Below are 13,017 nucleotides of genomic sequence, written 5' to 3'. Positions count from 1 at the left end.
TTTTGCTTTATGGTGCCTGGAGCCAGGCCTCCAAACCTTGTCACTTCTAAGTCATGCCACCACTTGGGCACCCCCCCCATCATGCCCCACCCCCTCCCTTCCCAGCTCTACTTTATTTTCTTCCATTAGAATGTAAGCTCCTTGTGGGCAGGGACTAGTATATTTGTATTTGTGTAAGCATTTAATAAATGTTTTGTCAGCATTATCAAATGACCAAACTTTACTTCCCATACAAAGTCTATCTCATATATGTGAAACCGTTCCAGTTACTAAACAAAATTTTTTAACCAATTTCCACATTTGCTTTTGTTCTTGAAGAGACTTTAGAATTTAATAAGCTAGCTTCATCTACCCATTCTAAAGATGAGAAATTGAGGTCTAAGAGAGGAAGGGATTTGCCCATGTTAGTGGCAGAGCTAGAAGAATTCAGGATTGTTGCCTTCTGGTATGGTCTTTTCTTTTTGTTTATTGTTATTATTCTTAATATCTTAATATTAATAATCCTTTGAGATTGGTTTGGATTTTATAAATCAACTCAAATAATTTTTAAGAAGAAGCTTAACTGATTTACTTGGTTTTTTGTTTTTTGGGGGTTTTTTTGGTGGGTTTTTTTTTCCTTTTTTTTTTTTTTTGAGGCAATTGGGGGTAAGTGACTTACCCAGGCTCACGTAGCTAGTAAGTGTCAAGTGTCTGGTCTGAGACCAGGTTTGAACTCAGGTCCTCCTGACTCCAAGGCCGGCACTCTATCCACTGCACCACCTAGCTGCCCCTTAATTGACTTCTGGTGAGAAATCCATTTTATTATATAAATCCATAAGCCTTTTCAATCCTATTAAGAAATTGGAAGATGTTTTGCCCACATGCAGGTAATCAGCTACCCTGTAATCTTGATCTGGACATAGCTAGTATCTTTCAACCTTAGTCACAGATCCTAATCTCCCTGTTTCTTAGCCTCACACTTCAGTTGAAATTTCTAACACTAACATTGCCACTGTAACATTGTTCTTGGGTTCTTTGTTATGTAATTGTGATATTAGGGAAATGGTGTTGGAATCTGGAGTTTCTGTGGGCCTGGCTTTTGGATAAGGGCATAGGATGGGTGCCATTTGCAAAATTTCATGCTACAACAGGACATACTATAGTGATAGTCTGTCTTTACAGGTTATAGAGTAAATATAAAAAATTTCAATTCATCGCTGGAAAATGTTTAATGAACAAATGACTTAAGCCCCCTTAAGTATAGAACAGACAATGCTACAACCTTGCCAAAAGATCTAGATCCCTATTTTCCTACTGTCTTAACACTGGGGAAAGCTATAACCTCTTTTAGGCTGTTTTCTTTGTAAGATGAAGGGGTTGGACTGGGTGACTTCTCTTGTCCCTACTAGCTCTTAAAGGCTTGTGATTCTGTTGTGCTCTTTTCAGCTTCACAACACAAGGTCACATGTGGAATTACTTCACCTTAATGGATTGCATTCCAGCATCTTTACATTTAAGAATCCAAGTCTGCTAAGCAAAACACTGCTAAGATGATTTGTTTTCTATCATATGGTATCTTGACCAACAGCTAGAGTTTTTTAGCAATGCTTATTAATAAACCAAGTTTGAGCATACCATCATTACTATTAAGTTTATTTGTGTTCAATTGAAATTATGACAGGATACAAGAATATTTCCACTATAAAACACATTGGTTAAAGCAACTACCTTTGAGTCCTTGGAATGAAGTTTTAGATAAGAATAATGCCAAATGTCCGTCTCCCAAACTCCGGCAACTTAATATTGGTAAGGGGTGTGAATCTTAGCTCCTGTTATTCAAGTCTAGCGCTGCTGCCCATATTCCCTGAATGAAATAGCTGTTTATCAGGCAACCTGGTGGTTTTTGGACTACAAGGTCTTACAAATAAATGACAGTTTTTTAAATAGTAGTCTTGGGAGATACTTGTAATACTTCACTATTAACTATGTACACATTGTGTGTATATATACATACATATATGTATATTATATATATGTGTGTATGATCATTGCAAGTGTGTGTGTTTGCATATACCTATATACCATATGCACAGCATTCCCTATATACAGTGATATACATGTATGCATGTATGTATATATACATATACATACATGCTGTGATCATTGATCTAGAAGCAGATGAGGATTAATCTATATCATTCCTCTTAATTTTACAGATAAGGAAACTGGGGCTCAGAGAGGCTAAATGACTTACAGAAGGTCATACAGATAATTATAGGTAATAGCTAACATTTATGTAGCACTTACTACATGTCAGTCACTGTGCTAAGTGCTTTTCAGTTGTCTCATTTGATCCTTACAACAACCCTGCAAAATAGGTGCTGTTGTTACCCCCATTTTACAGATGAGGAAACTGAGGCAGACAGGGTAAGTGACTTGAGCAAGGTCATACAGAGAGTGAGCGTCTGAGGCTGGGATCTGAACTCAGGTCTTCCTGATTCCAGGCCCAGCACTCCATCCATTGCACCACCTAGCTGCTGCTGGTTAGTGCAGAGTTGGTATTTCAAACCAAGTTCTTTGTCTCTAACACAGTACTCTTCTACCGTACCACTTTCTGCTTACTACATGGGAAATTTGTCGAGATTGAAAGAAGGCATAAGTTTAGGTTTCCCTGGACAGCTTTTTAATTCTTTTCTTTTAATTTACTTTTTTTTAAGCTCTTAAATATTTAATTTGTTTTAATTAGCCAAAATCTGCCTTCTCACCTTCTCTGCTAACCCTCCCCCAACTGTTTATGCAGTCTAAGATTGAATTAGCTCTTTGGCTGCTTCAAAGAAACTAGTGGGTGTGGGAGTTTCGTGTCTGTGTGTAAGATATAATCTGCTGGGAAGATTATAGTATTATTTGTTTTATATACCTGTTCTGACACCCAGTGAACTTAAAACTTGATTGGGAGAAAAAAAGAAAGAAACCTTAAATTTTGGAACTCTAGTTTTTATGCCACAATTTTCTTCTAGTTCTTTGGAGACAACTCTTCCCCTAAGAAGATCTTTATTTTTTTTTTTTTCTAGTCAGTGATATTTGAAACATTCTTGACTGCTAGCAAAACTCTGGAAATTACATTTGGGGCACATCCAGTCCTCGGTTTGTAATTCTGTTCTTTCAGTTTCATATCACATATGGGTTTCTTACCATTGTAGATATCTTCTGCTTTATGGGGCAGTGTACCACACATTCGTAACAGGCTGTCTGTCAAGCAAAATTCATGACCTTGCATCTTTAGTGATTCTAATTTCCTGTTCTGCTTTCTACATTTTTGTGATCCAATAGTATTCCAAGACTTTAAAATGGTGCTTTATCTTGTATTGCAAAGTCTCTAATACAGTTTTCAATTTCTCATACTCATCCTTTATCTGTTTGTTCCCAGGTGCCTCTTGACTGTTCCCAGAAAGGTTCTGTCTTTTACCCAGTAATCTATAGTACTTGTTCTGGTGTTATTTTCTATTTTTTAAAATACCTTTCAATTTTTTCCTTTTACAAGTCTGTTTAAAAGTCAGGGGGTTTGCTGGCTTTTTGTCATGCATATAGGGCTATACTGCCATTTCTGGCAAGACCTCTGTGGGGGTCCTGGAACCTAATGATTTACAATAGAACTTCATCCATTATCCCTAAGGGTTGCAAGACTTGTTCCATAGTCTTTTGGGGGGGGGGCGGGCTTTAGGCAATGGGGTTAAGTGACTTACCCAAGGTCATACAGCTAGTAAGTGTTATGTGTCTGAGGCTAGATTTGAACTCAGGTCCTCCTGAATCCAGGGCCAGTGCTCTATCCACTGCGCCACCTAGCTGCACCCCATAGTCTTTTGTACAATTATTATTATCTTTGCATTTGAAATCCCAGGTCAAATCAAGTCAATGAGCACTTGTGAAGCACTTACCATGTGCTAGGCACTGTGCTAAGGTTCATAGCAAAAAAAAAAAAGTCAAAAACCAAACCTTATTCTCAAGGACTTCACAGTTTAATGGGGAAAAGAACATGCAGGCAACTTTGCACAATAACATATATACAGAGTAAATTGTAGTTAATCTCAGAGTAGGTGCTAAGATTAAGCAGGACTGGAAAAAGCTTCTTGCAGATGAGACTTTAGTTGAAACTTGAAATAAGCCAGGGAAACCAGAAGGCCAAGATGACTTTTTGATCCAGCCATGGGGGACAGCCAGTGTGAAAATGCCTGGAGTTGGGTGAGACATGGAGTGTCATGTGAGAGGAACAAGAAGAAGCCAGTGTCATTGGATGGCAGAATAGGTAGAGAGGAGAAGGTATGAGGAGAAAAAAAGTAAGAAAGAGCCAAGTGATGAAGGTTTTAAAAGCTAAACAGAGGGTTTTGTATCTGATCATGAAGGTAAGTAATAAGAAGGCATTGGAGTTTTTAGAGTTGGGATCTGGGGTGTAATGGTTAGAGTTGTGCTTTAGGAATTTTTTGAAACTAGACCAAGCTGCCATATCTGTGGAGATCCCAAAATACCTTCTAGATTTTGGAAAACTTCTAGTGGCCCAGAAAAGCAGGGACTTGGTTCTAAAAATTCTGAGTAAATATTTTAAGTCATATCCCAATCTTCTAAGTTTTTGGCAATGTTTAGGTAACCGACCTAAACATTTTTTGAAGTCTTGTTTGGAATAGAACTGACAACTACGACTAAGGCAGATATTTCCTTTATTTTCAAGATACCTTCTTTTTATACTGGTAAACCTAATTCTTAATTGATTTGTTTCTGTTACCAAAAATATTCAAATCTTGGAGCACTCTCCTGAGGTTTCTTGGTCCCTATATTTTATAGAGTAGCTGCTATTTGACATGCTATCCACTTTGAATTATTTGCTGTTTTGTTTTATGTTCTTGTGATGTTGCTGTTGAATAGAAAATTTGTATTAGTTTTCTAAAATAATCGGAAGCGCAATCTGTTTGCCGTAAGACTGGTTCATTAGTTCAATATTAAAGCTCTTATCTCAGATCCCTTCAATTTTCTAAATTATTCCAACTATCATTCTTATTGCACCGTGTAGTACTCTGGTTCTTTGAGGAAGCTTAGAGCACTGGGCCTGGTTTCAGGGAGGCTTCAGTTTAAATTCAACCTTAGACACAGGCTTCTTTTGACCCTGGGCACCTCACTTAACTTCTTTCTGCCTGCGTCTCTGTTTGCCATCCAAACCTGTGTGATTTTTGTTCGTGTTTTCCATCAGATATTCTGTAAAAGATCCACCCAGCATAGGAAAGCTAGGCCTTCCTCTTGTTGTTTTATTATCTAGGGGATACAGAGGAATAATAGGAGCATTTAATTGTCACATGTTCTATTTTTCTATTAGACCAGCTAGATTTAAGACTTGTCTTAAGTCTTGGGAGTTGTGTGTGTGTGTGTGTGTGTGTGTGTGTGTGTATGTGTGTTTTCTTTCCATGATTTTATAGTCTTATAGTTTTATTTAAATACACTTACTTACACACACACATACACACCCATGTAAATGGTTTTTGTTGTAGTGAGCAGTTTGTGATCATTGATATACTTATTAATACTGGTACACAATCTTAGCTACATTATTATTTATGTTATTCTTCTGCCTTTTTCTCTAGTTGTCTAAGTAACAACTTGGTATTAGCCAAGTTTTCCTTTATTATGTGTCTACAGTAATTTTTAGTATTAATCACCCTGTTGTGAATTGTTGCTACAGTCATTTCATTCAAAATGTCAAGTACAAGTTTATAACATTCTGAGATCTACAGGAGTGAGTTGGTTTGAATCTATGTTGTCCTCTGTCCGTCTTAACTTTCTTCTGAAATACCTCTACAAAAGGAAAATTTCCAAAAGGTTTTGTAAGTAGAGATAAAACAGTAGTAATTTCTAGGTTTGTAACTAATTCTTAAAACTATAAGCAGAAGATTTCATTGCTTTCTATTCCGAAGACCCAGGGCCACCTCCTGAAGACATCAGGAAAAACAATTCCCTTTCTCTTCTCCGTGATCCCAAAAGAATGAAATGTGTCCTGTGTGACTTCAGAGGTGATTTGAATGTAGAAGTAGTTTGAATAATCAGGTAACCATATTTTCAGAAAACATATTTAGAAAAGTTTTGTTCTCAGCAAGGATATCTTTGTAGGTTTGTTTGTTTGTTTGTTTTTAATTATGTGGCATACCTCATTGCATAAATCTGGTTTTTTGGTTTTGTTGTTGTTTTTTTTTTTTTTCCTTTCGTCACTTTGAGGCAATCTCTAGTACAACTTTATTTTGAAAGATAGAACTGACCCTTGTTTTTTGAACTGTGGCTTATGCTTTTTGCATGTAATTGTATTTCAAGACACATTGTATGTCTGAATCCACAAGCAATATTACTACAGTGCTTTAGGGTATATCAGTTCTACAGTTTACCCATTTAATTATCATCCTTGGTATATTCAAGAATACTGATATTAAACCCTAATCTAAAGTTAGTATTTTCCTGAAGTAGCTCTAATCATAATAACTATAATGATCATGGATCTTAGATGGAAGTGACCTTAGAGATCATCTGGGCCAACCCTTTTATTTTCTAGTCAAGAAAACTGAGGCCTGGAGAGATTAAGTGACTCACCCAAGGTCACACAATCAGGAGGAGAGTCAAGATTCAGACTCAGGTCTTGTGACTCTTAAGTCCATTGATCTTTCCATTGCACCACGATATTCTCTAATTTTTTAAAAGCCTACTGGAGCATTTTGTGCCTATATATTGATACAGAAATATATTTATACACTCACAGTTTTCAAACCAACTCTTCTGAATATATCTTCTAAGTAGTAAGCTCCTAGATTTTATTATTTAATAATGCCTTTAATTTTCAGGTGCAGAAAGCTGCCATTTTGCTGATTGCTGATTGAGTGTTATTGGCAGTAAGAGTATTTAAAATGTAAGAGATTGGCTTATAAAAATAACTGACACCTTTTGTGTTGTTTGCCTTTTTAAATTTCAGTTTTACAGCTACCAGCACAGTAGGAAAGAGAAACATGAGCCCCATTCAAGAGGAAACTGGCTCTGAAGATATAGAGTCAGTGGAAATATCAGACTGTGAGCTTGATCAGACAGATTCCTCTGCAGAGTCCCTTACAGAAGGGAAGAAAAAAGCCAAGAAATGTAAAAAAGTAAAGAAAGAACTCACTTCAGCTGGTAGGTATTATTTGCTAAAGGTCAGAGCTTACTTTTTCAACCTTGAACCTTATATAAATTTATGAGTTGGGGGAGGGATCATAAAATCATTGTGACATTATGTAATTCTCATGAGACCAGAGAGATTTAAGACATATTTTTAATTGCACCTGTAAGATTCAGCACAGAATTTTTTTAAAAAGCACCACAAAAAATCCCAGTTATGTTGTGGGGGTATAGAGGAAAGAATGCATACTAAATATTGCTATGGTTTTTTAGTTGTAGACATGGGACATAATGAATCTCATTAATTGAATTTCATTAATATTAATGAAATCAGCAATGAAGCCAAAATGTTGCATGCACTTTTAAAATGTATATCATGGTACAGCTTAATTGAATCAAAACTGTAACACATACTAGATACCCTGATTATGTATCCTAGCTAGCTCAGGGAACTTATCTCTGCTTGTCATATTACTTGCCATTTTAAAAAAAGGGGAAAAAATCTTATGCATTTGTGTAGTTTAAAGTCTTTGGCATAAGTAGCATACACCTCCTGCCTACCTCATTGTAGATACTGGTCAACTATTAAATATTCAGTGTTCTACCCAGTAATATTCTTCATGTGGTTTTCTTATTTGTGTTTCACTCTTTGTATCTCAATTTTCCTTAGATTTTTCTCAGTTCTACATAGTGAACTTGTCCATTTATTTGTCACTTTCTAGGGAGAAGTTTTCAATTCCTTTTCTGTTCATTTCTGGATAATCTTTGAAGCTACTAAATATAATTCCTATTAATAGAATCCTCTAACTCTCTTTGCTGCTTTTGTTGTTTTCAGTGAAAACATTCTCTAGGTTATTTAGGATTTCAAATCTGTAATACTGCAAGTAAAGCATACATTTTTCTCCCATTGACAATAAAGCTGTCATAGTCTAAGAAATTGACAACTTTTAATTGAATTGGCTAAATCAAGTGACTTAAGTTTTCTTCTGAATTGCTGTTCTTAGAATAAAACCTTTTAACAGTACAAGTTCAGCAGTTTAATGAATCATTTTAACCTGGTTTATTTAAGCATTTAATCCTATATCAGTAAGATGTGGGTCAGTGATAGCAGATGCTTAACATGTGAATCTAACAATATTGATTACTCAGTTATTGTCATAAGGCACTATAACTTTGTGAAACTACCAAGTTCAGACAATCTTACTGGTCTGTGTTAAACTCTCTAAAGCAAATAAGTTCAGTATTAGAGCAGCTTTTTTTTTTTAATACCCCTGTTGTGACGAACAAAGTAAAGTCTGATGAAGAAGCCTGAGAGCAGAACTCAAAGGTGTTCCCAGTGTTCCATAAACTATAAGAGCCCAGCAGATGGGAGAAATTCCAGGATGAGGAGTTCTGGCTTAGTCTGGGAATGATTCCACCAGAATTCAAGGATGATTCTTTGTACTCTGAATACTCATTTGTAGTACTGCTATAAAAGAAGTATAAGACATGGTCCCTCTCTGTAAGTTAAATACATATACTTTTTAGTAATCAGTTATGCATAACTGAAATAGTGAAAGAAGTGTTGCTAACCAAATCTCACAGATCTCAAGCTATTGAAATGTTCAATAACTTACATGTGTGTAAAGGTTATGAACCAGGTACTTTTCAGGTAGTAATACTTACATGGCATAGTGCACCAGATTTGGAGTCAGAGGACTTGGATTCAAATCCTGCCTCTGCCATTTACTACTTGTTTGACTCTGAACCAAGTCCCTTTTCCTTTCCTGGCCTTGGTTTCCTCATTTGCAAAATGGAGGGGTTGGATGACCTTAAAGGTCATTTAGAGTTTTTAGCTCTAACTCTATATCCTACAATTAGGTCAATAAATTACGTTTTTACTTACTATAAAAGGAGTATTACTTTAAAAGACTTTGTTATGAAATCAGTAATATTAATATTGATAACTGATTTCTAAAAGTCTTTGTATGCATTATCTCATTTTACTCCTGAGGCAAATAATGCAAGTATTTTTATTCTCCTCTTGTAGGAAACTCACTGAGGTTCCTGAGGTCACACACAGCTAATAAATAACAAGCCAGGATTCGAACCTAGGTATTTTGCCTACTAGATTTAGCCCTAAATATTTTGATTATAAGACTTAACCTTTATTTTCCTTTATCACACCACTTCCCATGGGTACCAAGATCACTTAAATGTACAGAAAGAACATTCAGAAATATAATAGAAAAAGAATTACTTTTTACAAAGGTATTTCCTGCTACTGTGCTGGTAAGAAAAAATAAACTTTCTTTTCATATCTTCACAGCTATTAGAACCACTACTTTTTTTTTTTAAGTATCAGTTCTCACTAAAAATTTGTTGAATGAATAAGTTTTTATAAAAGCTCATGGTTCAGGATTTGTACATCTCATTCCTTATATTCACAGGAAGCAGGTGTATAAGAACAGTAAGTTCCCTTTTTGTATTTATTATAATCAGTATTGGCTTATTAGTCTCATTATGTTTTTCCTCAGAAGAGCTCAAGGTGTACAGTGTTTATACTGTTTTGGAGTTGGATATTAATGAAAGAAAAACAGTCCAGCATGTAGTGTGAATTTATGTTTGTATAGTGTGTTTGTATCTAGGAAATATAATTCCCAAGATTTCTTTCAGTAGAATGGGCTTGTCCAGTCCATTAAGCCCATATGGTGAATCAGTCATGAGAATATGGCATAAATACGGGCTGAGCGCCATTTTCACCTGGCGTTTTGTAGTTCCATATCCTCATCTTTCTATCACCATAACCATCTCCTGACCATCCTTCCTATTATACTCTACCAAAAAAATTACATGAGTAGGAAGGCACCTAGATTATGACAGGACTGACAGGCATCAAAACCTTCTTGGATACTGCTGAAATAGAATCCTTTTTTGGAGAAATTTCCAGTTGAGGTCAAAGAGAAAATATACCAAAATGCAGTTCATGGTTAAACTTTTTAATGTAAAAAGAGAAATCCAGTTCCAAGTTTGGGGCTCTTCTCTCCCTTCCATCGCCCCACTACACATGTAAAAAGCACGATACATTAGACCTTTAATGTTTGCCAAGAGCCGTGTTTTATTGGAGTCTTGGAAAAACTGCTGAACTTTTAAATCTTGTACCCTTAAGGTTACACTGAAAAGTTTAGAATCCACTTAAAGCAATAATCTTCTCAGATACTGTTACAGGTTTCATTAAAGTTAGAAATGAGTTCTAAAGTTGCTGTCATTCTTGTGAAAGGCCAGGCAAAAGGAGTTCACTTACCTCCCATGAAAATTTTTAATGACTGTATTAGGACTGATTTACAGCTAAAATGTGGAAAAAGAAATTTGTGAAGCACATAGTAGCTTGCATGTTGAAATCCATGCTTGTGCCTCTTCTTTGCTTGGTGATGTACTTAGAGCTTCTTAGAACCAGCCATAGCGCTGTATAGGAGGTGAAATACTGCTCTACAGTGAGGTCTCTTGGAGACCTTACTAACTCAAAGATAGGGTCTAAGATTGACTGGCCTTTTTCCGAATTCTATTTTTTGGTAGTCGTTTGTATATTGTCTCCCCCATTAGACTGAGCTTCTTGAGATCTTAGAGCTTTTCTTTGTCATCTCCAATGCTTAGCGCAGTGTCTAGCATATAGGAGGTATTTAATAAATGTTTATTGGGTTAGTCAGTTTTGGAAATTTTTAAAATTCCATTTTGGTTTGGCAGGGAAGATAGTCATTAGTTGTGGGGAAAGTCTTTTTGCCTTTCTGTTTTCTCCTTTTTCAACCAAACATTGAAATTTGATCAGAACAGTAAATAGATTGAAGTAAATTTATAGAACCTTAGAACAGGGAGAAATCTTAGAAATCATACCATCATAAGGTCATAGATGTGGAGTTGGAAGAATCCCAGGAGCATCTAATCCATCCCCTTCTTTAGAGTTGGAAAAACAGGCCCAGAGAAGGTGACTTATACAACCAAGGCCATGTGCAATAGTGTATATATCTATAACAGAATTTAACATCATAGTTCTGAAGTTGGAAGGGTTTTAGAGGCCATCGAATCACATGCATTCATTTTAGAATGAGGAAGCAATATGTACATGGTTTGACCAAAGTAGTTGGTGACAGAATAAGAAATAGAACCCAAGGTCTCCTAATCCTAGTATAGGGAGTTTGGTTTTTTAAATTTATATACCATACCAGAGATAGAAGTAATTTCAGGAAGAATGATTAATTGGGTGGGTGTTTAAAAATTTATTTCAATAGGTCTTTGCATAATTTCAAAATATTGCCTGTGCAAATACACTTCCAAGAAGACCTACTCTTCACTGTTTCGATTTTTGACTTAGGAAATTCAGGAGTTTCTTATGTGATTGAAGAAAGTTACAGGCAACTACCTGGGTTCATCTTTTTTTTCTTTTTTTTTTTTTAATCTAAGTCTCAAAAGTAAGCCTTAAGTAGGTAGCCTTTAAAACTGTAATGTATCAGTTAGATTTTTCTTGTGCCTTGATCAGGTGCACCATTCTTGGCTATGTAGCTATTCAGTTTTGCCACCTGAAATGGGCATTTCCATGTATTCAGAGAGTTACCTTCCCAGACATGCAGTGATTTTGATTTCATGGATAAGTTTAGAGCCACACTAAAGGTGGGGTAGGGCAGTCTTGAAGCTTGCAAAAAAAACCCTTGTAGCAAAGTTGTCATTAGCTCTTCTAATTCTTTCCAGACTTGATGAAATAGATGTATCACCACATTGTCCTAATTTACTTTGATGGTAGCAAAGTGTAAATGAAAAGGAGGTAGACTGTTCATGTTGCAAGTAATGACAGTTGTACAACCTAGATGATGCACCCATGGAATGTTTTCTAGAAAGAAAGAAAGAAAACCAGGAAGAAACTCTCTACCTACTTGGAAGATTTTTTTATGTGAATTTGTTGGAGAAATGGTATAAGATGAGAATATATGGATGGGTTGAATAGTACAAGTGTTCACATCAAGATTATAGATCTCTCTCAAAGTGTAAAAAATGTTGTAATGGAAAGGCCAGACTTGGAATTAGGAAATATGGGTTTGAATCATTGTTCTGACATTGACTAGCTAGGACAAATTTTGACCATGGACAAATCACCGAGTTTATCTGACCCTGTTTTTTGATTCATTATTGTTGTTGTTTGTCCTTTGTTCTTTAGGAGACTTGGGATTAGTAATGCTAGAACTACTTACTTCAAAGGGTTGCTGTGGGGAGAGCACTTTACATTATCTCTGCAAATGCAAGTTGTTCAAATTAGGTCGGCAGACCTTTGTGTCAGTGCTAATTTTTATGAATGGTTGATGAATTCAAACCCATTCTGCTTGTGGTTTCCAGCTGTTGTTAATTTCAGCAAATGACATCAGTGACCCACCTTGCAGAATGATGGAAATCAGAAATCTTGATATGAGGCTGATCAATTTGAGTCTGCAAGATGCTGGCAAGGAGGCATTATATCTTTGTGGGGATAGAGCATTGCAAAGAAGGGTATTTTTAATACTGGGGGCCATCTCCAGTGGTCCTGATCTTTGTCTTGCCACTGCACTTAGATGACTCTGGAGGAGAGAGTGAGGCTGGTGATTTTGTACAGTCCCGCCTCAATTAAATCCAATTCACTTGCAAGTCAAGACATCAACTTCCTGATGTCATTGGTCTTCTTCAAGAAGGAAGGACAAACAACACACTGTGAGTAGTAGTAGCTGCTCCACTGGGGACCTGAGTGGCCAGTTTCAATTGGGCAATGCTTGCTCCTTCCTTCCTTCCTTCCTTCCTTCCTTCCTTCCTTCCTTCCTTCCTTCCTTCCTTCCTTCCTTCCTTCCTTCCTTCCTTCCTTCCTTC

At 36.3% G+C, this 13,017-nt stretch overlaps 1 protein-coding gene across 1 annotated transcript in view; it reads left to right on the top strand.

Annotated features, from left to right (window-relative positions):
* Positions 1 to 13,017, top strand: part of PARN (poly(A)-specific ribonuclease) — a 182,551-nt gene that overhangs the window by 165,604 nt on the left and 3,930 nt on the right. The window contains exon 23 of the mRNA XM_027839597.1: positions 6,977 to 7,170. Within this exon, the coding sequence (XP_027695398.1) occupies positions 6,977 to 7,170 (194 nt within the window). The remainder of the gene's footprint in view (positions 1 to 6,976; positions 7,171 to 13,017) is intronic.

This window comes from Vombatus ursinus, unplaced genomic scaffold (assembly GCF_900497805.2).
Source record: "Vombatus ursinus unplaced genomic scaffold, bare-nosed wombat genome assembly UNPS02014832.1, whole genome shotgun sequence".
Classification (NCBI taxonomy): domain Eukaryota; kingdom Metazoa; phylum Chordata; class Mammalia; order Diprotodontia; family Vombatidae; genus Vombatus; species Vombatus ursinus.
Note: the sequence above shows the minus strand (reverse complement) of the source record. Positions and strands in the feature narration are given on the sequence as shown.